We start from the raw sequence: 27,221 nt of genomic DNA on the forward strand, positions 1-27,221 counted from the left end.
CCCACCCCGCCTCCCTCCTGCGTCCTGGGAACCTTACCTGGTGGTCTAGCGGTAAAGCGGGGCAGGAGTGATCTTCCTATGCTCCTGCTCCATGCAGAGCCGTCATCAGACTACAACGGGAACTCACGCCATCCATTCTGATGACGGCTCTGCACGGGGCAGGAGCATAGGAAGATCGCTCCTGCCCCGCTTCACCGCTAGACCCCCAGGCAAGGTTCCATGGAGGCTTGGACGGCTTAAAAATAGCCATAAAATGAAAATAGTTGTTTTTTTTTTGTAAAAAAAAAAAAAAAAAAAATCGCAAATAACCGAATCCAGGGATACTGAAACCACAGATTCGGAGGGAGAAGTTTACAAGGGCCAGATAAAAAAAAGCACTTATCTTTTTTGCATTTATGCAACATTATTTATTTTTGCATCTCTTTCGAAACAATTGTTTATAAAAAGGGGAAATTTTTATCACCCTTATATAAAAGCACAGTCTGCTTTTACAATAATACCAGTACCTCTCTAGCACACATATGTTCAATATGATGATCTACAGTACTTCACTGACAACTATTAGAAAACAGTCTTTTCTTAAATTGCCATATGGGAGGAAGACACACAAACAGAGCAAACAGCTAGCAAGGGCAACGAATGTTTCTTTTTAATTTTTTACCTGTATACTTTGAACAATGTCTTTAAACTGAGATGATCTCTGTGTCCATGTATTCACCATGTCCATGGCTCTGTCAAAATTCTTCACGTACTCTCCATACATCTTCATAAAAGGTGCTAGTTTCTGAAGTATGTCACCTATGCGTGGGTTTGAATTCCTTAAAAGGATAAATACGACTTTAACGATCTTATGAAAAGCAAGACAAGCATTAGAATTTAACATACCTGACACGTTTCAAGTTTATTTAAAATTTCTTAATACCGCCTTCTAAGCGGTGTACAAAAACACCAAAACAATGCGCCAAATAAAATGCAATATAAACAGAAACAAACCAGGGGAAATGGCAATATTTAAAAGACATTGACGAACAAAAGGAAAGAAGGGTTAGAACTACAATTGATAGAGAGAAAGAGAACACACCAGGGAAAGAAGGACAAAGGGAGGGGGAACTGAAGGTAAAACCTTTCTTGGATCTAAGTCGACCTTAAAAGGACAGTTTAAGTTGCAAAAGCATCAAGGAAGAGAAATATCTTTAACTTCACCTTAAAATTGGCAAGAGTTGTTTTTTTTTTTTTCTCGTAAGTAATTTGGGATACTGTTCCAAAGAGAGGGGGGACTAACGGAGAAAATTGTAGTCCTCATTGGGCTGATATGTTTCAATGAGGTAAGGAGGTTGTGAGCTGTAGATCTTAACGTCCTAGTTTGGTTATATGGGATACGTAAGTTATTGATAAATTCTGGCTGGTTATTTACTCTGGTTTTAAAAGTTAGTACTTTAATGAGAAGCAGTGTGTCTCTTTTTTCTTTCTTTCATAATTGTGATGACAAAAACGATAAAATAGCTAGCACTGAGCCTGTTCTGACACTTTTTAACAGCCCTAAAAAAGGGGTCACTTATACTCTTGCTTTATCTGTGCATACATTATCTCCAGAACCATTCAAAATACAGTAACAAAATTTTCAGGATAGGTATTCCGCTATAATAAAACCCTTAGCGCGCATGTGCAGTTGAAACTTCATGCGGCCGCGATCCCTGACCCGAGCTCCGTGTCGCCGCATGTGCAGTGGGAGCCTTCGGCGGTTTCCCCAGCAACGTTCCTGCCCTGATCTACGACGCCGGCTGACTTCTGACGACGCCTCTCCTTCTCGCCCCTGGACCAGCAGCGGCAGCAGCCACGAGGCATTTGCTAGGCCAGCCCACTTCGATAATGCGAAGCGGGCCGGCCTAGCAAAAGCCTTGAGGCTGCCCGGCCCAGCGGATGCTGGGCAGTAAACAGGTAAGGGAGAAGGGATACTACTGGACGGGGGGAGGTAAAAGGAACAGAGAACGGCTACTGCTGGACAGGGGGGGAGCAGGGAAGGAGTGCTGCTGGACAGGGGGGAGGTAAAAGTAAGGGAGAATGGAAGACAGACAGGGGGCAGAGAGAAAGAAAGAAAAAAATGACAGACAGACAGGGGGCGGAGAGAAAGAAAGAAATGCCTAAGTCTAGCACCCATTAATTTAACGGGCTAAAAAAACTAGTTTTATATAATCTAGAATGCAGAGTTATAGCAGGAAAAATGAGGGAGATGGTATAATATCACTTTCAACTGCAAAATCAGCTTTGATCAAATGGCAGTATTCTATTACAAAAGATGATACCGACACTGTGTGGCCCCTGAATTCTCCAAAAATCAGTGTGTTGATGGAGGGTAATATTTATTTATCAGGATTTACTGCCTTTTTAAGGAATTCACTCAAGACGGTGTAGAGCAGTGGTTCCCAACCCTGTCCTGGAGGACCACCAGCCAGTCAGATTTTCAGGACAGCCCTAATGAATATGCATGGAGCAGATCTGCATGCCTGTCACCTCCACTATATGCAAATCTCTCTCATGCATATTCATTAAGGCTATCCCAAAAACCCGACTGGCTGGTGGTCCTCCAGGACAGGGTTGGGAACCACTGGTGTAGAGTATACATAAAGGAATTGATCATTTCTCTAGCTGTGTATAAATAAATGTCCAAATATAAACCAGGAACCTATGACATCAAAATCAGGAATGAAATTAAACAAAAAAACCCCAACAAAAATGTGGATCAGGATCGGATGTATCAGCTGTAGTTTAATAAGCATTCAAACATCATAAAAGTAATCAACAAAGGATATAAACAGTCACAAGTGACCCGACACGGGCCGTATTTCAGCAAAACTAAAAATGCCTTCCTCAGGTGTCTTAATGAGTCCTTGGCTATCATATATACAGTATATATATATATATATATATATATATATATATATATATATATATATATATATATATATATATATATATAAAAACAACAATATAAAAGTCACAAAAAAATCCATGTAGTTCAAGGGTAGGGAACTCCGGTCCTCGAGAGCCGTATTCCATTCGGGTTTTCAGGATTTCCCCCATGAATATGCATGAGATCTATTTGCCTGCACTGCTTTCAATGCATATTCATGGGGGAAATCCTGAAAACCCGACTGGAATACGGCTCTCGAGGACCCCTGATGTAGTTAAAAGACCGCAAGCACTCACACCCAAACTTCAACTGCTGGCTGGTGTCACGTGAAATTAAACAAACCAGATGGTCTTAGACCAGAGGGCCGCCGCGTGAGCGGCCTTGCTGGGCATGACAGACCACTGGTCTGACTCAGCAGTGGCAATTCTTATGTTCTGGACATATGTAGTCATAGTATGCGGCCTTAATTCGGTGGCCACAAGCTCCTTATTGCAGGAGTAAATAGATCAGTGTGCAAATAGATGTCATCATATTATACCTACTCACTTTACCATCGTTTAAAATCATGTTAAAAAGATTTCTTTGCTGACTTCATGGCTTCTTGAAACTTGCACTGTATGCGCAGATTCAGTTTGTTTCGATGAGAGATGCTGCACTGCCAAAATGTCACTTGTAATTCAGTTTTCCATTTCCCTGCTATATTTTATAACAAACTTGTTTCTAGTTTATGTCAATTCAAATTGCTTTTCATTTATAACTTGGAGCAATTTTCACAGCAGAGTGGAAACAATTCAGCTCAGCAAATCTGCAGAGCTTCAGTACGTAGACAAATATTCACAGAAGTCTTAGGTCTTCTCAACGCATTCAAATTCCGTACTAAGCTTCATCATACAGCACCCACCAATATGTAATATGCAGTCACTTATTTATTTAATTCGATTTCTATCCTGTCCTCCCAGTAGCTCGGAACGGGTTACAAACCAACATTCACAGTGGTCTCAAACTCAAACCCTTTGCAGGGCCACATTTTGGATTTGTAGGTATTTGGAGAGCTGCAGAAAAAAAATAGTTAATGTCTTATTAAAGAAATGACAACTTTGCATGAGGTAAGTACCTACAAATCCAAAATGTGGATTATCTGAAATTATCAGAAGCAATTAAGGAAAGATTTATAAATATTTATAAATCTTTCCTTAATTGCTTCTGATAATTTCAGCTATACACAGCTGAAAGCAGTGTAACATGCAGAAAGTGAAAAACTATCAAAGTATCAACTGCAAGAGACAAGATTTTGAACCAACTATCTTGAGGCCCCTGCTATTATAAAGAATGATTCTTTATGGAAAACTTGTGCCTTAAGTGTCCGGTGGTTGCGTCCGCAACTGCCTTCAGCTCTCACCTCCTCCAGCACCGGACACACGCACAAGCTGCAATGCCTCCAATGGTTACCTTACGTTCTGGAACGTTGCCCGCCTCACTGCTGTAACCTCACGCAGACCGCCGATGAGTGAGGAAGTGTAAGTGAACTCCGTCCGATTTTCATTTTTGACAAAATGACAGAAAAAGTTGAACAACGCTACTGCATTAAATTTTGTGTAAAGCGTAGCGATTCCTACGTGGAAACGATTCGCAAGATTCAACAGGCCTTAGGGGATGAAGCAATGGGTACCACACAGATAAAGGAGTGGTACGACTGCTTCAGAGATGGCCACACATCAGTGGAGAGTGAAGCACGTTCTGGTAGGCCCTCAACATCCAGAAATGAGATCGTCATTGACCAAGTGAGGACCTTGGTGATGCAGGATCATCAAAATCACCAAGAGGTTCTGCGTCACCTTCGTAACGCTGAGAGACGCAAACGGCCGGACCTGTGGGCAGCTCCATCACGATAACGCACCTGCCCATTCTTCACATTTGATACGGAGTTTCCTGGTCCAACACAACACCCCTGTGGATTCCTCAGGCTCCCTACTCTCCCGACATGGCTCCGTGCAACTTCTGGCTTTTCCCCAAGCTTAAAATGCCCCCTGAAAGGGACTAGATTTCAGTCAAGAGAAGGCATCAAGCAGAATGCGACGGACCAGTGGCGAGCAATCTCAACAGAGGCGTTCCAGCGCTGCTTCTGACAGTGGTAGAACCATTGGAAAAAGTGTGTGGCAGCCCAAGAGGACTACTTTGAAGGAGATTAGTATAAGATTGTTGTATCTGAATATGAATATTTTTTATGAATAAAGGTCTGATACTTTTTGAACAGCCCTCATATATATACAGTGGTACCTCGGTTTACGAGTGCACTGGTTTGCGAGTGTTTTGCAAGACGAGCAAAACATTCGCAAACTTGGTGCCTTGTAAACTGAGCTTGCCTCGCTGTACGAGCGCCCCCCCCCCCTGCGATCCGGCACCCCCCCGCCGCTATTGGGCACCCCCCCCCGCCACAACCTGAGATCCCCCAACCCACCCGAACCCTCTTCTTACTTCCAGTGTAGCCTCCGCATCGGCACCGGCACCAGCATGTCCTGTGCGTTGGTGCCGGTGCCCGAAAATCTGCTTCCTGTGCCGGGCCTTGAGCATGCGCGGGGGGGTGCCCGATGACGGCGGGGGGATGCCCGATGGCGGCGGTGGGGGGTGCTGGATCACGGGGGGAAGGGTGCCGGTTCACAGGGGGGGGGGGGGGGAAGCAGCGCTGCTGGCCTCGGGGGGGGGGAAGGTGGGGGGGAGGAACATATCAAAGCAAGTTTCCCTTACTTCCTATGGGGAAACTTGCTTTGATATATGAGCATTTTGGATTACGAGCATGCTCCTGGAACGGATTATGCTCGTAATCCAAGGTACCACTGTGTATATATATATATATATATATACACACACACACACAAAGGATTTTGAGGCATAACAAGTTTTGAAATAATCTTTCACAGGAAGATAAAGGATTTATTTTTAGACGGCAGAAAAAAAAAATTATAAGACATCCTTCATAAACCTATGCTGCTGCTACTACAATGAAACACTTCTATGTAACCTAACTACAGGAATAAAATGTGTGCAGAATTCTGTCAGTTAACTTATTCTATTATAGAAAGCAAAGAAGAAGAAGAAAAAAAAAAGAGAGCAAACAGAGGCATTCTTTTTAACTTCACATATTAAAAGCATTTGTGGAGAACTTTACCCTGAGACTCCTAACACAGAATAAACACCACAAAAGCACAGTAAATCCCTTGAAAATGCCATGTAAGACAATGCAATCCAATTTGACATCAACCTTCAGACTGTCCTTTAGCCACAACAAATGTTGGGAATGAGATAAGGAGGAGCGGGGGGGAGGGAGAGGGGGGGAACAGCCAGAAAAATAAAAGGCTGATTCTTGGCTTACAAGTTCTTCTGTTTGGTATTTCTATGCTGTGCCTTGATTTACCCCATAAAATAATTAAAGACAGACTAGGAATCCTGTGAAAAACGGTGGGAGGAAAGAATGAGGTGAAATGGCTAGATTCGCTAACCTGACTCTCCGTGCCCGATCCGTGCAGGCCCGACCAATTCACGAAACAAAAAAATTAAAATGAGGGCAATCGGAGGAACCATAATAGTACTAATTGCACCTTGTACGTCCTGTGCCTCATCTGGAAGCCTTCCCTTTGACGTTGCAACGTCATAGAGAAGGCTTCCGGTTCAGGCGCAGGATGCCCGTAGGAGCCACTGCCCGTGGCTTTGTGCACTGAATTCGTTAGGAAGAGGGAGCTGGCTCGAAGATAACGCCGCATCGATCGCACCGTGGACCGGCGGTTGAAGAACACTGTTTTGGGCCTGATGCATGTGCTGGCCCTGTGGACCGGTAGGAAATTTCTGTGGACCGGCACTGGTCCGTGGACCGGTGGTTGAAGAACACTGCTCTAAGAGATCCTATGTGCCTGTCCTACGCTTTCTTGAATTATTGCATTGCATGTACAGAATTGTAAATAAACTTACTCAGTATCTGGGAATAAAAATCTAGTCATTCCTTAATGTTCTAAGTATATTTCATTAAATATTATGCAGTGCTTTAACCAAGTACCAAGTTAGATCCCAAGTAGTAAAACAGAGTTTAAAGTGTAGGTAGTACCAGTCCTCAAATTAACATCAACATAGAAACATGACAGCAGATAAAAGTCAAATGGCCCATCCAGTCTGCTCATCTGCAGCATCCACTATCTCCTCCTCTCTCTAAGAGTGGAAGAGAGTATGGTGTAGTGATGAGAGCTATAGCCTTAGCGCCCTAAAGCTGTGGGTTCAATCTATGTGATTCTCCCTGAGCAAGTCACTTAATCTTCTACTGCTCCAGGGACATTAGATTCACTGTGAGCCCACTGGGACAGATAGGGAAAATGCTTGAAGTGCCTGTAGGTAAACAGCTTTGAGTGTGGTTGTAAAACTAGAAAAAGGTGGTATACAAGTCCCAATCCCTTTCCCTCTAAGAGATCTTGCATGTCTGTCAACGCTTTCGTGAAATCAGACACGCTCTTTTTGTCTCCAACTTCTCTACCAGAAGACTATTCCATGCATATTCCACTCTTTCTGTAAAAAAGTATTACTCCTGAGCCTATCACCTCTTAACTTCATCCCATAGGATTCCTCAGAAGAAAGTTCTGAATACTCAGAGGAAGAATGCTGTGAAAGATCCGAGTCATATTCCTCGATACCCTGTCTTGGTGAAGGACAACAGTCGAAGAGAACGTTAAGAAAGTGCTCCTAGGCTGGGGAGAATGTCGACTGATATCTATGAGTAGATGGCTCAGTGAATGCCTCAAATGAGAGGATGAGCTGCTCACTCTGGAAACCAAGGGTCGACTTGATGCCAAGCCTCTATGAAGGAATCCGAAAACGATCCTTCAATGACCAATGATGTTGCTGCTCGGACTGGGCTGAACTGGGAGTCGCAGTAGACAGTAACTGCATCGATTGCAACTTCAGCCGTTCTGAAAGTTCCTGTTGGATCAGGACTTTAATCCGATTCTGTAATGATGGTGCTGGTACCATTACTGTGGCCAGTACGGATAGCACAGGCTGTATGTATCAGGTGTCGAGGCATTGGTGACCTTGATGTTACACCTCTGACACCAGTTGTAACAAAGGTGATCTACCTTCAGTGCTCCTCCATTTTGAAAGCGCAAACGCAGTCAATACTTGGGAGGATTCCGATATATGCCTGGAGAAGGAAGTATGCCTATGCTTCTTAGCTTTCATTCAAACTTCTCCCGATGGAGACAAAGGAGATGAAGTAATAGGTGGAGGCACTGAAGTCTTCAGTGTCGAAGTTGATGTTGACGGTGGTCAGCAAGCATTGGCGTCGGAGTCGGCAGACATAGTCGATGTTCCCAGTGTCCTGAAAAGCTTCTTGTATTGGGCTTGACTAGCAATTTGGAGCAAAGGGTGCAAAAATATCACTGTGCTCGGGGTCCATGCACTGCACACAACAGTTATGTGGGTCAGTGGCTGTGCACAGTTTAAAGCCACTTGGAGTCCCTGACATCAAGGGGAACACCGCCAATGCTAGATTGAAGAACTCAATGGTCCAAGAAGGTTGAGTAAAAGTTACTCCAAAAAAGTTCAACTCTCCCTTGTACAGACAAAAATAGTGGTAGGACTAGAGAGCAAAAGGGTAAATTTAAAATGTACCGTATATATATCTAAAATCAAGTATGATATACTTTGTCATTCTAAAATTAATATATGATTATTTTAAAGGAGTAAAAATAACAAACAAAAAAAAAAATCAGGTACATACTTCCTAAATTAAAAAATGGACTCCACTAAAAAGCAGGAAAATGCAGTAGCTAGAACAATTCATCATCCAGCAAAGTGATTAATCAATTTTCAAGACAAGTAAATCTGCTAAAGTAGTTTGTATAAGCATCCCAGTCATGTGCTGGGCTTACTGCCAAGATCATAATGGCAACATTTCATTGAATCTGCTGTACAAACACACTTTTCGGTCCTTCAATCATTATGTAATCATAATGATTTTACAAAAGGAGTGCACCACTTTAAATTCACATTACCAGAAAGGGGGGGGGGGGGCGAGTTTGGATGCAAAAGGACTTCATGAATAGATAATCTATTAACTTCCTGCTAGTAACACAACATTCATTTTGTGTGTGTCATACCGGGTTTCTGATGGAACAGGTTCTTGGTGAAACAAAAGCTATGAGCATCCCTGGGGTTTGCAAGATTTTTCATACAGTTTACTGCAATCGCCAACTTAATAAGAGCCAAGCAGAGATAAAGAACGTTGATCTCTCTCTACCGTTCATTGATTAGAAAAAGAAGGAAAAAAAAAAAATCACGTCTTCGGAAAATTAGCACAAGGCAGCGGGATTCTTTGTTTCCCAAAAAAAATCTTCCCTTAAATCTGGCTCACAAGGCTTAAAAAAAAAATTGGGGCCCGATATTCATTACATTACATTTACATTAGGGACTTCTATTCCGCCTATACCTTGCAGTTCAAGGCGGATTACAAAAGAGCTAACTGGACATTTCCAGTGAAGTTACAACAGTTTTGGGTTGTTTTTTTTTGGTTACAAGGGAGGAGCTTGTTTTGCTAACTGCCGCTGACCCTTATCCATGTTCGGGTTTCAACACTGAATTCCCGGGATTGCAGAGCCAGCTAAGGCATATCCGGTTGATATTCAGATACTTAGGCTACGGGGCACCACATAAAGAAAGAACTGACTTTGACGTGTTCCCATTTGTGTTTGCCTTTGCTGGTTAAGTGCTGAATATTGGCACTTAACCTACTTTGCCCCTCCCCCCCCAAACTCCCTCAACATATCCAAATTTTCAGTCAGGCACTAACCATGCATTTAAGAACATAAGAATTGCCATATTGGGAGAGACCGAAGGTCCATCAAGCCCAGAATGCTGTTTGCAACGTTGGCCAACCCAAGTCCCAAGTACCTAAGTAGATCCCAAGTAGTAATGCTGCTTTCCTTAGGAATAAGCAGTGGATTTCCCCAAGCCATTTCAATAATGGCTTATGGACTTTTAGGAAATTATCCAAACCTTTTTTTTTTTTTTAAACCCTGCTAAGCAAACTGATTTCACCACATTCTCCGGCAACAAATTCCAGAGTTTAATTACACGTTATGTGATGAAATATTTCATAAGACTTTTCTGTACACTTTTACAAAAGAACATGTCACGTTACCTTTTTTTGGTTATGCTAAACAAACAACCCCCCCCCAAAAAAAAACCAGACCTATTTGAAAGGCTAAAGGTATTTGATCAGATAATCACTTCTCTAATGGAACTATGTGGAACAAATCATTTTGACTATCCAAACCATACACCATCACACATCTTCTGATCATTTATTTCCCAAACCTAAAATACTATTTCAACATATATACATATAAAGTCTTTAAACCTCATCATAAAATCAGAGGGGGTATTTTTTTTTTTTTGGGGGGGGGGGGGCGCTCGTTTTTTTTTTTTTTTTTTTTTACAAACTGCAAATAAATTAAAGCTGCAAAACAAACAATGAATCTAAAGCAGGGGTGTCAAAGTCCCTCCTCGAGGGCTGCAATCCAGTCGGGTTTTCAGGATTCCCCCAATGAATATGCATGAGATCTATTTGCATGCACTGCTTTCATTGTATGCTAATAGATCTCATGCATATTCATTGGGGAAATCCTGAAAACCCGACTGGATTGCGGCCCTCGAGGAGGGACTTTGACACCCCTGGCCTAAGTGGTTTATATTCAGGTACTTAAGCATTTTTTCCTGTCTGTCCCGGTGGGCTGATATTGCAGGGGTAGGGAACTCCAGTCCTCGAGAGCCGTATTCCAGTCGGGTTTTCAGGATTTCCCCAATGAATATGCATGAGATCTATTTGCATGCACTGTTTTCATTGTATGCTAATAGATCTCATGCATATTCATTGGGGAAATCCTGAAAACCCGACTGGATTGCGGCCCTCGAGGAGGGACTTTGACACCCCTGGCCTAAGTGGTTTATATTCAGGTACTTAAGCATTTTTTCCTGTCTGTCCCGGTGGGCTGATATTGCAGGGGTAGGGAACTCCAGTCCTCGAGAGCCGTATTCCAGTCGGGTTTTCAGGATTCCCCCAATGAATATGCATGAGATCTATTTGCATGCACTGTTTTCATTGTATGCTAATAGATCTCATGCATATTCATTGGGGAAATCCTGAAAACCCGACTGGATTGCGGCCCTCGAGGAGGGACTTTGACACCCCTGGCCTAAGTGGTTTATATTCAGGTACTTAAGCATTTTTTCCTGTCTGTCCCGGTGGGCTGATATTGCAGGGGTAGGGAACTCCAGTCCTCGAGAGCCGTATTCCAGTCGGGTTTTCAGGATTCCCCCAATGAATATGCATGAGATCTATTTGCATGCACTGTTTTCATTGTATGCTAATAGATCTCATGCATATTCATTGGGGAAATCCTGAAAACCCGACTGGATTGCGGCCCTCGAGGAGGGACTTTGACACCCCTGGCCTAAGTGGTTTATATTCAGGTACTTAAGCATTTTTTCCTGTCTGTCCCGGTGGGCTGATATTGCAGGGGTAGGGAACTCCAGTCCTCGAGAGCCGTATTCCAGTCGGGTTTTCAGGATTCCCCCAATGAATATGCATGAGATCTATTTGCATGCACTGTTTTCATTGTATGCTAATAGATCTCATGCATATTCATTGGGGAAATCCTGAAAACCCGACTGGATTGCGGCCCTCGAGGAGGGACTTTGACACCCCTGGCCTAAGTGGTTTATATTCAGGTACTTAAGCATTTTTTCCTGTCTGTCCCGGTGGGCTGATATTGCAGGGGTAGGGAACTCCAGTCCTCGAGAGCCGTATTCCAGTCGGGTTTTCAGGATTCCCCCAATGAATATGCATGAGATCTATTTGCATGCACTGTTTTCATTGTATGCTAATAGATCTCATGCATATTCATTGGGGAAATCCTGAAAACCCGACTGGATTGCGGCCCTCGAGGAGGGACTTTGACACCCCTGATCTAAAGCTAATATCCAATAAAACATTTTACAAAAATCAAAATCACCCCTTCAGTAAAACACTTTAAACATCACTTCGGCAACGATATCCATCTTCATGTTGGAAGTCATTTAGTAAAGGTTAGAGTGCATTATCTGCCACAAGACCCATGAGAATAAAATGAGCCATGTTGTTATCAAATGAAACACATAGCATTTTGTCTCCCTTTGTTGTTCCTTAATTGTAAGCTGCTACCGTGTTTCCCCCAAAATAAGATAGTGTCTTATATTAATTTGGGGTCCAAAAAATGCATTAGGGCTTATTTTTTTTGGGGGGGAGGGATGTCTTATTTTTTTTTTTCATGTACAACAATCATCTCTCCCCTTCCTCTGTTCCACCCCAATTCTTCCTCTTTCCTTTCTCCCCCTCCCCCAATGTGCAGCATCTTTCCTCCCATCACCCATCCCCCTTGTGCAGCATCTTTCGATCCCTCCCATCCCCTTGTGCAGCAGAACCCCACTGACCCTCCCACCGTGAGACTGACATACCTCCCGCTCCGAGGCCTCCAAAAACAGCAGCGACGGCAGCTGTTTTTGGAGGACTCGGAGCGGAGGTACGTCAGGTCTCACTGGGGTGGAGATTGCCGAATTGACGGAGTCCCATTTCTGCGGCGACTCGGGCAGCACTAGCGTCAGGAATGGAGTCGAAGAGTGTCGAGGGGGGGCTTCGGAGGTCGATCTTAACTAGGGCTTATTTTGGGGGTAGGAGCATCTTTAAAAATCACGCTAGGGCCTATTTTTGGGGAAACAGGGTAGAAGCAAGCAAAGGACACCCCTCCCCCTTTCTTGCTTACTGTGTCCTTATGACTTCTATTAGGCATTCCTTGTAGCCAGACACTGCTGGAGAAGGAATAATTAAGGGTGGGAGAGGGGGAATGTGCCCTCTGTTGCCTATGGGCACTTTCAATTTTACTCTGGCCCTGCTAATGACATTTTATATCTTCACAAATTTATGACTGTAGAGCAGTGATAATTTTCTAATAAGGTACCAGATGAGCAGCAGAAGGGGTCTTCCACTCCAGCTACAATACACCCGACAGAAAAGCCACCACTGTCACGTAGCATTTTCATTGTTTTCCCAAAGAATCTACAATTTCTGCTCAAGGAAAACCAATCAAGCTTTAGAAAAACCCCCAAACTCCAGCATGAAGAAGTAGGTTAGAGAGAACTATACAGGATTATAATATCGCAAGTGTAAATGCCAGCTCCAGCATCCACACAACTCTCCGTCAAAGTCTACTTACCATTCCTGTGTAATTCGCATTTTAAGCTCTGGTAGGAGAAACTGTCCATGGAAAAGATAGATCGATGAAATATTAGAAAAGATCCCCGTGGTCACATCATGTGGAATGCCAGCTTCAGATAATTTAGTGCAGAAAACCTGAGAGGCAGCAGAAATTATGAAATTATAACAAATATGTATACAACTTAATACGCTGCTGTTTGTATGAATAAAAATGCCTGGTCTGTTGACAAGTTCTGTTAAGTTCCAAAATGCAATGGTGGGACTATCAAGACAACCTAAAAGCATGGAAAATCAATTTCATATATAGTGTGCCAATTAGTGGTATAGCCATGGGTGGGTCCAGGCCCATCCACTTTGGCCTCTGGCCCACCCAGTAACAGCACACCTCCGGTGGCGATCCTCAAGTATCATCAGCTAAAAACTTTTGAAACCTCTCCCTCCTGACTGCCCTTAAAAAGCAGATCTTTGCTGGTAGCAAGCTGTGTGACCGATTCATTCTGCTTGCGCTGGCTCTACGGCCTTCCTTCTGACATAACTCGCCTATGAAGAAACAGGAAGTGGCGTTAGAAGGAAGGTTGTGGGACTGGTGTGAGGTGCATCGATCAGGCTGCTCACTGGCAGCAAAGATCTACTTTCTAACAGGTATGCCGCAGGAGGCTTGAGACACCGTGTGGCTGAGGGGGGGGGGGGGAATTGCATTACATTAGAGCTTTCTATTCCGCCATTGCCTTGCGGTTCAAGGTGGATTTGAGACACCATGTGCCGGAGGAGGGGAAGAGCATCTTCAGACACTGGAGTGCTGGGGGAGGTGAGGGGGGCGGATTGTCCGGGCGGGAAAAGGAGAGATCTATTTAAGTGCTTAAGTATTGCTGCTGCCATGCCTACACCTGAGCCTGCCACAAGACCTCCAGCAGGCCTATCTCTCCGGCAGCCCTGTAGCAGCGACATGGGAAAGTCAGCGAGGTCCTACATCCCTGACAGGCCTTGCCCCTACTTAGATTTCCATGGTACAGGAAGCTTGAGAAAGAGACCACAGTTCCTATAAGGCCTGGAGTTTCCAAGTTTATTAAAAAGATTTATTATACCGCCTAAACAAAGTTTCTAAGCAGTGTACAATTTAAAATTTGGTTTTAACTCCAAAAGTACAGTCAAACATACATACAGGATATGTGGCGAGCAAGAATTACATTATAAAACAGAAAAGATACAGATAAGGTAAAAACATAAGGGAGAGGATTTATAATCTGCTAAAAAGATGAGAGCAGCTCTCAGGACGTCCTTAATGGGACGATTTGTATGTTGAAGGCGTCTTTAAATAAAAATGCCTTTAATTTTGATTTATACCGTTGTCAAGGACGTTTCTTCTCTTGAGCTGCGCCCTGGTGCTGATGTGGGTTAACTAAACTTGAAAGGATGCTGCTGCTCATCTAAACGGACAACACAAGCATGAAAGAAGCTCTGGAACGCGTTGCCAGAGGATGCGGTAAGAGCGGATAGCGTAGCTGGTTTTAAGAAAGGATTGGACAAGTTCCTGGAGGAAAAGTCCAGCGTCTGTTATTGAGAAAGACATGGGGGAAGCCACGGCTTGCCCTGGATCGGTAGCATGGAATGTTGCTACTCTTCGGGGGTCCCGGAATCTTTTGTTACTCTTTGGGATTCCAGAATCTTGCTATTCTTTAGGATTCTGAATGGAATGTTGCTACTCTTTGGGTTTTGGCCAGGCACTAGGGATCTGGATAGGCCACCGGGCTTGATGGACCACTGGTCTGACCCAGTAAGGCTTATGTTCTTAAAGTGCAGTCTCTCTTCTCAAAGGTATGCTGCATTATATTGATGGATGCTTTTGTTTCCGTTACTAGACAACATTATAATCTAAAATAAATGAAAAACTTAACAGTCTGCCAAAGTATGCAACATTTTGAAGAAAATAAAAAAAAAACTGTACCTGGTCTAGTAGGTGCAATCTTTTAACATAAGCTTCTTCTGTGTGGAGAAGTTCATTTGCAATGTGGAAAAGCTTTTGCGGTTCTGTACACTGAAATAAATTTAAAATTAACAGTAACTAAATGAAAATACAGAATACACCCCCCCCCCACCACCCATCCTCAAAGATTAATCCAATATTATTGAAACCACAATGCAGGAAAATTGTTTGACCAGTGAACAGAGGCAATGGACAGTCCATCCAACAGCATTTATCCAAGGATATCTCTGCTATCCAAAAAGCCCTTTTACGAAGAAGCAGCAAATCCCGGGCTTAATGCATCCTAACGCGGGACTTTCCCAACACTCTAAATCTATTTTTACGGCATAACAAAACAGGGCGGTAAATCTGTCCATCTGCAACGCATACACCGTGCGTCAAAAAAATATTTTCCTAATTTTCTCCAAGGTGGTGTGTTTGGAAGTGGAAAGCGGGTGTGACGGCACTAATGAGTGGGTCGTTACCGCCTAGAAAATAGGTGTTGGTAGGGGCCCACATGGTAACTTTTTATCATGACTGCACACCAATGGCAAAATTAGCACATGGCCATTAACTGGGAAAATAGAAAAGTCAGTCATTTTCTGCCTGTGGCACAAGTGGCCTTAGTGTGCAGGAAAGATATGCTTAAGCCAGGGATCTCAAAGTCCCTCCTTGAGGGCCGCAATCCAGTCGGGTTTTCAGGATTTCCCCAATGAATATGCATTGAAAGCAGTGCTTGCACATAGATCTCATGCATATTCATTGGGGAAATCCTGAAAACCCGACTGGATTGCGGCCCTCCAGGACCGACATTGGACACCCCTGCCGTATGTGGACAGTACATGTAACCCTTTAATTGACAAGATGGTGAAAATGGCTCGATGTTGAACGAGCGCACAAGTGCCAAGTTAACGGGCATTTGGAGATGCAGGTCTCTCATAAGAGCCAGAGAAACACTTGTTGCTTCTGAGCAACAATGCCAGCCAAATAAAGGGTTAAACCAGGCCTGCACAACTTCGGCCCTCGCCAGGCCAGGTTTTCAGGATTTCCCCAAGGAATATGCATGAGATCAATATGCATACAATGGAAGCAGTGCAGGCAAATAGATCTCACTGGGGAAATCCCAAAAACCCGACTGGATTCGGCCCTCGAGGACCGGAGTTGGGTAGGCCTGGGTTAAATAGTAGCAATTTTATAAAAAGAAAGTACTTTCCCTTCCAAAACTGCCTATAACACATGTATCTAGGGCAGGGGTAGGGAATTCCGGTCCTCGAGAGCCGTATTCCAGTCGGGTTTTCAGGATTTCCCCAATGAATATGCATGAGATCTATTTGCATGCACTGCTTTCAATGCATATTCATTGGGGAAATCCTGAAAACCCGACTGGAATACGGTTCTCGAGGACCGGAGTTCCCTACCCATGATCTAGGGGCAGCCAGCATGCATATAATTACATCTTCTGCATGGAGGGGAGGAATGGCCTAGTGCAGGGCTGCCCAAGTCCGGTCCTTGAGATCTACTTGCAGGCCAGGTTTTCAGGATATCCACAATGAATATGCATGAGAGAGATTTGCATACCAAGAAGGCAGTGCAGGCAAATCTCTCCCATGCATATTCATTGTGGATATCCTGAAAACCTGGCCTGCCTGTAGATCTCGAGGACCGGACTTGGGCAGCCCTGGCCTAGTGGTTAGAGCTGCTGCCTGAGCACCCTGAGATTGAGAGTTTGACCCCCATCCTGCTCCCTGTGACTTAACACTTCACTTCCCCTGGTACCACAGTTAAGATTGCGAGCCTGCTGGGACAGATATGGAAAAGACTTAAGAGCACCTGATCGCTATTCAATGTATTGTAAACTGTGGGAACAGTAAAAAAAAACTTTTATGCATGAAAGAGGAGCAGGACTTGGATGAGATAGTAATGTGATAAGAACATAAGAAATTGCCTCTGCTGGGTCAGACCAGAGGTCCATCAAGCCCAGCAGTCCGCTCCCGCGGCGGCCCATCAGATCCATGACCTGAAAGGTGATCCTTGTCCTTCTATCTATACCCTTTCATAACCTATCTCTCCCTCTATCTGTATCCCTCAATCCCCGTATCCTTCAGGAATTTATCCAATCCTTCTTTGAAACCCTGTAGTGTACTCTGTCCTATCACAACCTCCGGAAGCGCATTCCAGGTGTCCACCACCCTCTGAGTGAAAAATAATTTCCTAGCATTGGTTCTAAACCTGTCCCCTTTCAATTTCTCCGAGTGCCCCCTTGTTCTTGTGGTTCCCAATAGGCTGAAGAATCTGTCCCTCTCTACCTTCTCTATGCCTTTCATGATCTTGAAAGTCTCTATCATGTCTCCTCTGAGTCTCCGCTTTTCCAGGGAGAAGAGCCCCAGCCTTTCTAATCTGTCTGCGTATGAAAGGTTTTCCATACCTTTTATCAATTTCGTCGCTCTTCTCTGGACCCTTTCAAGTATCGCCATGTCCTTCTTGAGGTACGGCGACCAATACTGGACATAGTACTCCAGATGTGGGCGCACCATCGCACGATACAGTGATACAGCACGATACAGTGATGATGTTAAGGTGGACAACTAGTTGTAAAGATGACGGTGACAGCTACAAGGATGCTAGGGTGCATAGGAAGAGCTATGGCCAGTTGTATAAGATTCTAATGTGAATCATTTAGAATATTGTGTACAGTTCTGGAGACCACACCTTCAAAAAGATATAAACAGTATGGAGTTACTTCTTTAGGCGTATGGGGACAGACTTAAAGAAATTAGTAAATTTCGCCCAAGAGAGTAGAAATGAAATATATAACAAAACACACTCTTCTACCCAAATAAAGCATGCAATTAAATCGAAGTGTGTTTGTGCATCACATTACAAACTGCTAAGAAGAATCGGACCTTCAGCATTGAATTTGGCTTCATGATGTTTCAAAAATAAGTGTGAGGAAAAAGCCTCAGAACCCCACCTATACTCAGTGAAATGTAAGTTATAGGTTATAATGAAGTACAGGAACCTCATTGGCATAAAAAAACCTCTGCACGTGAAGCTATCAAGCCTTGTGCAACACAAACAAGTTCCAAAAAAATAGATTTTCATGAAAAAACAGCACTTATTTTAATATGGGAGATCGACACCAACGATGGGCAGTTTCGCTGTCGGAGCTACTGCAGGGTGTAAGAAGGTTGATCCGTTCCTAATTAAACTTTTAGACTGCATTTGGCATTCCTTCCTTTGGAGGAAAGGCACAAGAAGGGAAATATGATAAGAGACGTTTAAGTACCTCTGTGGCATAAATGCACATGAGGCGAGTCTCTTACATTTGAAAGGAAGCTCCAGAATGAGAAGGCATAGGATGAAGTTAAGAGGTGATAAGGAAATACTTTTTTACAGTTTACAAGAACTTAAAATATAGGAAGAGAAGGATAAAAAGGTTTACATGAACTTATATATAGAAGAGTAAGGGGGGATAGAATTACATTTTAGTGAAAAGCCAGGTTTTCAGTTGCTTGCGGAATAATTGGAGGGAGACCAGGTTCCGCAGCGGGGTAGTAAGGTCGTTCCAAAGACCTGTGATTCTGAAGAGAAGGGATTTTCCCAGTTTGCCTGCATAGCGAATACCGTGTAGAGAGGGGAAGGATAGTTTATACTTTGGGCAGGTCTGGTAGAGTCAGGACTCGAGGAGTTATAAGATAGTGGGATTAAGGGAGGAAGGATGCCGTGAATGATATTAAAAGCCAGGCAGGAGCATTTTATATTGTTTTATATTAATCAAGGTTTCTATTCCACCTTTACCTATTCAGTTCAAGGTCAGATTACATTACAAGAGGTTGGGTTGGTTACCCAGGAAGTTACAATGGACAATTTGACAAGGACATTCAATAGAGTTGCGAGTACAGGTAGATCAGTACCAACTGAGAATCAGGTTCCGCTGGTCTGGACCACTCACCTGCTTCTTTCCTTTCTGATTGGTTGGTTGGTTTATTTATTTATATCCCGCCCGCCCGCTTGTTTTTATGCCTGTGATTTGTCAGTATGAATGGTTGTTTTCCTATTGAATTTTATATTTCCTATCCTTATGGATTTTCTTTTAGAATTCTACACCACTTAGTCCTGCTTTGACAGCTAAAAGCAGTATAGTAATAATGACGGGAATAGCTATCCAATTGATTACACATAATTGGAAGAGGTATGATGGACTAAATTACACATTTTGGTGGACAAATGTTTGTACCACGTACAAATATGAAAAACATGAATGCAGAGTGTTTGGGGTTTAGCAAGTACATTTAAAAGAGTGTGGAGTCCATTGACTATATTTGTAACATCATAATAATTGTAATGTATTTATTTATTTTTGGTTGTTTTTTTTTGAGGTTGGTAGAATTCCTTACACATCCAGGGGAGGGAAAGATATTTTGTTTATTAAAATACTTAATTATAATATTATAATTACATAATTTGTCTTATGGTAGTAATTTGGTAAGAGGGCGGGGAGAAAATGATTGTTCTAATATAAATTGTATGTTTAATAATTCATTTTATGAAATATTTATGTTCAGATAATTGTATTGCATTGTCAAAGTTTAAAAATCAATAAAGATTTATATAAAAAAAGCAGTATAGTAAGTCATCAATAAATAAATAACATGGCTGCCATACTATTTTATACCAGATCTTTTTAAATTGCTATGAAAGAAGCATTAGCAGATTAACCATTTTTTTTAAAGAAAATCCAGGACTCTATAAAGAGAACAAACAGTACATCAGAGCATACATCACACTGCTCGTGAAACAGAAGTAACGCCAAAATTACAGGCTACATTATAGTTGACTACAATTACTTTCTCCTCAGGAGTCTATACTCTACTGTATTAATATTAATGTATTACTGCAGCTGTATGTAATTTGTTGCAGTTTAGCACTTGTGGGGAATTATTCTAATCTAGCTAACACTGGAGCCAATTTTTTTTTATATATATATACAGTATATAACAAAAGTGAGTCAGGACTGCAACCAATACAGGCAAAATTTAGAACATCGCTTTAAGAGCAGATATTCACCATGGCTACCAAATGAGTTGACTCGTGCTATTTATGGTGGTATGCATACACTTAGGAGGTAAAAATAACAGCGATAACATGGATGCCTGAAACTCAAGAATGGAAACAGCACCATTTGTTTATTTTAAAAAGAGCTTTAATTATTCTGCCTTAGTTATTAGCTATGCTTTCAATTATTTTATATCCTCTACCCATCAGATAGTACGGATTCTGAGGCCCATGCAGAAAGCCATAGACTGCAAGCTTCCACCTTGAGCTTTCTGCAAAATATTGGCCATGGGATACAGCACAGAATAAGCATCAAAATTACTGCTGCATTAGAATAGTGGCACTAATCTGCAATTCACTGAAAAAAAAAGTCATCCTACCTATCAGTGTCTGAATGGTGACATTTTTTTTGGGGGGGGAAGGGTGGAACAAACCACTGGCCAAAAACCCAACCCTTCCCCAATCCTGACCTGAATTAAATGAAGTAGTTTTTTTAGTTCATTTGTGTCTTCCAGGCATCTGGCTGTGTGTGTGTATATGTATGTATATGTGTATGTGTGTGTATATATATATATATATATATATATATATATATGTATGTGTATGTGTGTATATATATATATATGTATGTATATATATATGTGTGTGTGCATATGTGTGTGTGTATATATACACACACACACACACACATATATACATGTATACACGAACATACATACATATGCACACCTATATATGCACGTGTATGTATATATATGTATGTGTGTGTATGTATGTATATGTGTATGCATGTATATATGTGTGTGTATATATATATATATATATATAAATATAGGTGTGCATATGTACATATGTATATGTATGTGTATGCGCATGCATCTGGCTATGTGTGTATGCATGTGTATGTATATATATATACATACATATATATATGTGTGTGTGTGTATGTATATATATATATATATATATATATATATATATACACACATGCATACATGTGCATACATATGCACACCTATATAAATATATATATATATATAAGTGTACACACATACATATGTATATATGTGCACACATATATATGTACACACATTCATATGCACACCTATATATATATATATATATATATATATATACCTGGAAGACACAAATGAACTGCAAAAACTAACATTTTGTTCATTTTTCTTTTATTTTGTATCTTTCAAAAATAACACAATGAAATAAATGTCACTGACATTTCCTATTTCATTTCAAAGAGCAGAACATTCCATAAATTTTACAAATATTTCATAACAACAAAAAAAATTAGGTTGTAACCAAATAGGAGTTATGATTGTAATAAGAGGAGAATTCACTCTGGATCTATGATACTGAAGTTAGTCATTACAGCAGCAAAGTTCAAAGTCCTGTAGCGAAAATATATTTCCTATCTAATCCTTTTAAGTGAGCTGTCTGCACTTTAATGGCCTGGTTCTTCTTTCTTTCAAAGTCAAAAGTGCAAAGCTGAACATGTCCCCTTGTGAGCTCATTTCAGCTGAACCCACTTCCTCTTGCATCATAAATGCCACATCTATTCAAGACAGTTCAGTGTACACGAAAATAACTTTCTATTCCTCACCCCATCCGTTTTGTCTTTTATGTCACCAACACCTGGCTACAGATCAAAAGTCTTTTCAAACAGGAAAATTGTCAATCCTTTTCTCTTTTTGGTTCAAGTCTTAGTGATTGAGGAACAGAGCTCCAGAGGAAAGACAAAGTAAAAAAGAAAAGCTCTGTTTCTCGTAGATTTGTAATGAACTTGTTGAACAGGAGGAATTTGAAGTCACTGGTCATTACCGGAACAGTGAGTTCTAGGAAGAAAACAGGAACCAATGAGGGAGTTAAGATAAGGGGTATCGGTGGCCAAGGGTAAAAATTTTGAACTAAACCTGAGAGGAGATGGGCAACCAGTGGTTATGAATGAGTTGTGGGGTAATTTGATCAAAACTATTTGCCATGGAAAGAATACGGATGGGAGCAGTTTGAACTGTTTGGAGATGATGTGCTGCCGTTCCACTTAAGAACACAATTGCCACTGCTGGGTCAGACCAATGGTCCATCGTGTCCAGCAGTCCGCTCTCGCGGTGGCCCTTAGGTCAAAAACCATTGCCCTAACAGACTAGCCTTACCTGCGTACGTTCTGGTTCAATAGGAACTTGTCACCTGCGTACGTTCTGGTTCAATAGGAACTTGTCTAACTTTGTCTTGAATCCCTGGAAGGTGTTTTCCCCTAAAACAGACTCCGGAAGAGCGTTCCAGTTTTCCACCACTCTCTCGGTGAAGAAGAACTTCCTTAGGTTTGTACGGAATCTATCCCCTTTTAACTTTAGAGTACCCTCTCATTCTCTCTACCTTGGAGAGGATGTACAACCTGCCTTTATCTACTAAGTCAATTCCCTTCATTATCTTGAATGTTTCAATCATGTCCCCTCTCAGTCTCCTCTTTTCAAGGGTGAAGAGGCCTAGTTTCTCTAACTCCTCAGTGTACGGCAACTCCTCCAGCCCCTTAACCATTTTAGTCGCTCTTCTCTAGACCCTTTCGAGTAGTACCGTGTCCTTCTTCATGTACGGCGACCAGTGCTGGACGCAGTATTCCAGGTGGGGACGTACCATGGCCCGGTACAGCAGCATGATCACCTTCTCTGACCTGTTCGTGATCCCTTTCTTAATCATTCCTAGCATTCTGTTCGCCTTTTTCACAGCCGTCACGCATTGCGCAGACGGCTTCATCGACTTGTCGATCAGCACTCCCAAATCTCTTTCCTGGGGGGTCCCTCTGAGTACCGCACCAGACATCCTGTATTTGTGTATAAGATTTTTGTTACCAACATGCATCACCTTACACTTATCCACGTTAAACTTCATTTGCCATGTCGCTGCCCATTTCTCGAGCGTGTTTATGTCACGTTGCAGGTCTTCACAATCCTCCCGCGTCTTCACTACTCTGAATAGCTTCGTATCATCCGCAAATTTAATCACCTCAAGCGTCGTACCAATTTCCAGGTCATTTATAAATATGTTGAAGGGCACGGGTCCGAACACCGAATCCTGCAGCACTCCACTCGTGACGCTTTTCCAGTCTGAGTATTGTCCATTTACCCCACTCTCTAATTCCTATCCGCCAGACAGTTTTTAATCAACGTGAGTATTTCATCCTATTCCATGGCTCGCAATTTTTCAACGTAGTCGTTCATGCGGAACCTTATTGAACGCCTTCTGAAAATCCAAATATACAGTGTCGACCGTGTCACCCTTGTCTATCTGCCCGTTTACTCCCTCGAAGAAGTACAAGTGATGATGTTGCTCAGAGGTAACGTGTTTCTGTGGTTCTTATGTTCTTATGGGAGATCTGCATCTCCAAATGCCCGTTACTTTGGCACTGTTGCTCTCATTCAACATCAAGTTATGTAGAGCAGCCATTTCATCATCTGCCAATTAAAGGGTTAATGTAGATAACTGCAACATGAAGCACATGTTGAAGAATAACTCAGATTAATAAGTACCCGATGCTAGGGTCCACATCAGGAGTCATCACTCAGGAAAAAGATCTAGGTGTTGTCATGGACAATATATCGAAATCTGGAGCTCAGTATGTGGCAGAGACCACAAAAGCAAACAGAATATTTGGAATTAAGAAAAGAATAGTGAGTAAAACAAAGAACATTTTAATGCCTCTTCACCATTCCATAGCGTGGCTGTATCTTTAGCAGTGTGTGTGCAATTGTAGTCGCTGCATCGCAAAAAGATATGGTGGAATTAGAAAAGGAAAACGAACACAGTGATCGCTTTCGGAATTTGAAAAGGTACAGAGAAGGGTGAGAAAAATGACGAAGGGAACGGAACAACTTTCATTTGAGGAAGGGCTAAAGAGGATCAGGCTTTTCAGTTTGGAGGAGAGATGGCAGAGGGGTGACATGATAGAGGTCTACAAAATTCTAAGTGGCGTGGAATGGATAGACGTGAATAGCTTGTTTCCTCCTTTAAAAAGTATATAAGATTAGGAGACAGACCATGAAGTTTATCCCAGTTAGCATAGCATAGTTTTATCCCAGTTAGCATAGCAGGGTCTAAAAAAAAAAAAAAAAGGTTTGGGTAATTTTCTGAAGGTAATGCTCAAGACCTTTTAAGGGAATGCCACTGCTTAATCTGAGGGGTAGGTGGCATGGAATCTTACTACTTTTTGGTATCCTGCCAGATGTGTTTGTCCTGGCTTGGTTCCTGATAGAAGCACTATACTGGGCTAGCTAAACATTATGCCTCATGTCTAATGCAGATCCCAAAAGAAAGACAGACAAAAAAACCACACTCTTAGTAGAACACTAAACTAAACTAAACCTTAGGTTTGTATACCGCATCATCTCCACATTCGTAGAGCTCTGCACGGTTTACAGGAGATGGGATTGAAAGGAACTAACAATGAAAGGTTAGAGGTCCAAGTATGAAGGGTTTTTAGAGGGCTTAGAGTGCCAGAGATGGAATAGGTATCATATTTTTGAGAATAGCCAACACCAACTAAACTAAACCTTAAGTTTGTATACCGCATCATCTCCACAGAAGTAGAGCTCGACACGGTTTACAGTAATTGGTATAGAAAGAAACTACAATGAAAAGTAGAAGGGCTTAGAAAGAGAGGCTTAGAGGGAATTAGTAAATCGATGAGGGAGAGGTCATTGCATTTTGGAGAAGAGCCAAGTTTTCAGATGTTTTCGGAAGAGTTGGAGGGAGGACAGGCACCGAAGCGGGGTGGTAAAACTGTTCCAGAGTTCGGTGATCCTGAAGGAGAGGGAAGTCCCTAGTTTTCCTGCATGGGATATGCCTTTTAAAGAGGGGAAGGATAGTTTGAATTTTTGAGTGGATCTGGTGGTGTTGGGGTTAGAGGAGTTCCAAGGTAGTGGAAAAAGGAGAGGCAGGATACCGTGTAGAGACTTGAAGGTTAGGCAGGCGCATTTGTAGTGAACCCTGAGGATTACGGGGAGCCAATGAAGCTTAGACAGAAGCGGGGAGAGAGAGAGCATACAAAATCATATTGTACTTAAAGGAGAGGAGACAAAAAAATAACTGGTCAATATTCCCAATGGAAAGGTGAAATTATTCTGTGCTTCATTAACTACAAAAGTAGAGAAAGCAAAATAGTATAATTGTTGAAATATCAAACACAAATCATTCCAATGCTGGCTGTATGACCGGCATAAGGAGGAAAACAAACCTTAGATTCCCTCAGTAGGCAATTGAATCAATATGTGCCTTATTATAAGGTGAAATCGATCATTGGTCAAAGAAAAAAAATCCTCGTAGTCATAAATGTAGTTAAACTTTCAAAAAAATCTAGAACAGCATGACTTAACTGAAAGGACATTTATGACTAGGAGGATTTTTTCTTTGACCAATGATCGATTTCACCCTTTAAAAAAGGCACATATAGATTCAATTGCCTACTGAGGGAATCTGAGGTCTTTTTTCCCTTCTTATGCCAGTCATACAGTCAGCATTGGAATGATTTGTGTTTGATATTTTGAAAATTATACTATTTTGCTATCTCCACTTTTGCAGTTAATGAAGCACACAACAATTTCACCATTCCATTGGGAATATTGACAAGTTATTTTTTTGTCTCCTCTCCTTTAAGTACAATATGATTTTGTATGCTCTCTCGTGACTGCATTTTTAGTGCAGTTATAATGCTTTATGAGTCAACAATGCATGTCTTTACATTTTGAAAACATTGAGGCTAGGCTTGTGGCTTGTCAAAGGAAATTTCACAATGTCACCAGTCCTGGGATAGGCTGTGAGGATGTCACATTCAAGCCCTGGATGGCAAGAAGGAAGGAAGACAGCTGTGACAACTGCAGAGACCCTGCCAGAAGAGAGAAATTGAGAAGTTTTTAAATTAGGAAAAAGGCGAAAGCCAACAGTCGACCGAGAGTCAATGGTTTGGGAACTGGTATACTCAGAGGATACCATGCAGGAAGATAGCGGGGAAGACTCACTGGATTATAGGGAAGACAGAAATCCTGACGGATCAAAAGGGATACAAGAGGGAAGAAATTGCAAGAAAGTAACAGGCTGCAAACTTAAGTGTATGTACACAAACGCAAGAAGCCTAAGAAATAAGATGGGGGAATTGGAAGTTATGGCACAAAAAGATAACCTTGACATCATCTGAATCACGGAAACATGGTGGAATGAGGAAAACGCCTGGGACACTGTGCTACTGGGATACAAGATATACCGCAGAGATAGAGTAGGTCAAAAAGGTGGAGGTATTGCTCTATACATCAAAAAGGAAATTGAGTCTACTGGAGAGAACACGCCAGAAACGAAAAATAAGGTAGAGTCTCTATGGGCCAAAATTCCGGGAACAAAAGGAACGGAAACGAAGATCGGCAACTACTACCAACCCGCAGGGCAGTCCGAAGAAATTGATGGAGAGATGACTGACAAGATTAAACGCAACTGCAAGGGAGGCAACGCAGTTATCATTGGTGACTTCAATTATCCGGGGATAGACTGGAACCGAGGCACCTCCGGATGCAGAAGGGAGACCAAGTTCCTGGATGCTGTAAGCGATTGCTTCCTAGAACAACTCATCAAGGAAAATACGAGAGGAAATGCAATTCTGGACTTAATTCTAAATGGACTATGAGGACCGGCGCAAGGTGTAGAAGTAGAAGGGACGCTGGGAAGCAGTGATCACAATATGATCTGCTTCAACTTGTACACAGGCAAAACATCGATCCAGAATATCGGCCACGGCACTGAACTTCCGAACAGGAAATTACGAAGGAATGAGAGTCATGGTGGGGAAAAAGATTAAGAAGAGGATAATCACTGTAAAAACACTAGAGCAAGCATGGTCCCATTCTAAGGACATGGACACCGAGGCGCAAAATCTATATATACCGCTTATCAACAAGGGATCCAAGAGGAAAAAGAACTAGGAACCGGCGTGGCTTACTGTAGCAGTG

At 42.2% G+C, this 27,221-nt stretch overlaps 1 protein-coding gene across 1 annotated transcript in view; it reads right to left on the bottom strand.

Moving 5' to 3' along the window:
• The window catches only part of FGD3 (FYVE, RhoGEF and PH domain containing 3), a 221,874-nt gene that overhangs the window by 69,918 nt on the left and 124,735 nt on the right, over positions 1 to 27,221 (bottom strand). The window contains exons 5-7 of the mRNA XM_033926275.1: positions 15,145 to 15,234; positions 13,198 to 13,334; positions 662 to 818 (exon numbers count right to left, since the gene is read on the bottom strand). Of these exons, the coding sequence (XP_033782166.1) occupies positions 662 to 818; positions 13,198 to 13,334; positions 15,145 to 15,234 (384 nt within the window). The remainder of the gene's footprint in view (positions 1 to 661; positions 819 to 13,197; positions 13,335 to 15,144; positions 15,235 to 27,221) is intronic.

This window comes from Geotrypetes seraphini, chromosome 17, assembly GCF_902459505.1.
Source record: "Geotrypetes seraphini chromosome 17, aGeoSer1.1, whole genome shotgun sequence".
NCBI classification, from domain to species: Eukaryota; Metazoa; Chordata; class Amphibia; order Gymnophiona; family Dermophiidae; genus Geotrypetes; species Geotrypetes seraphini.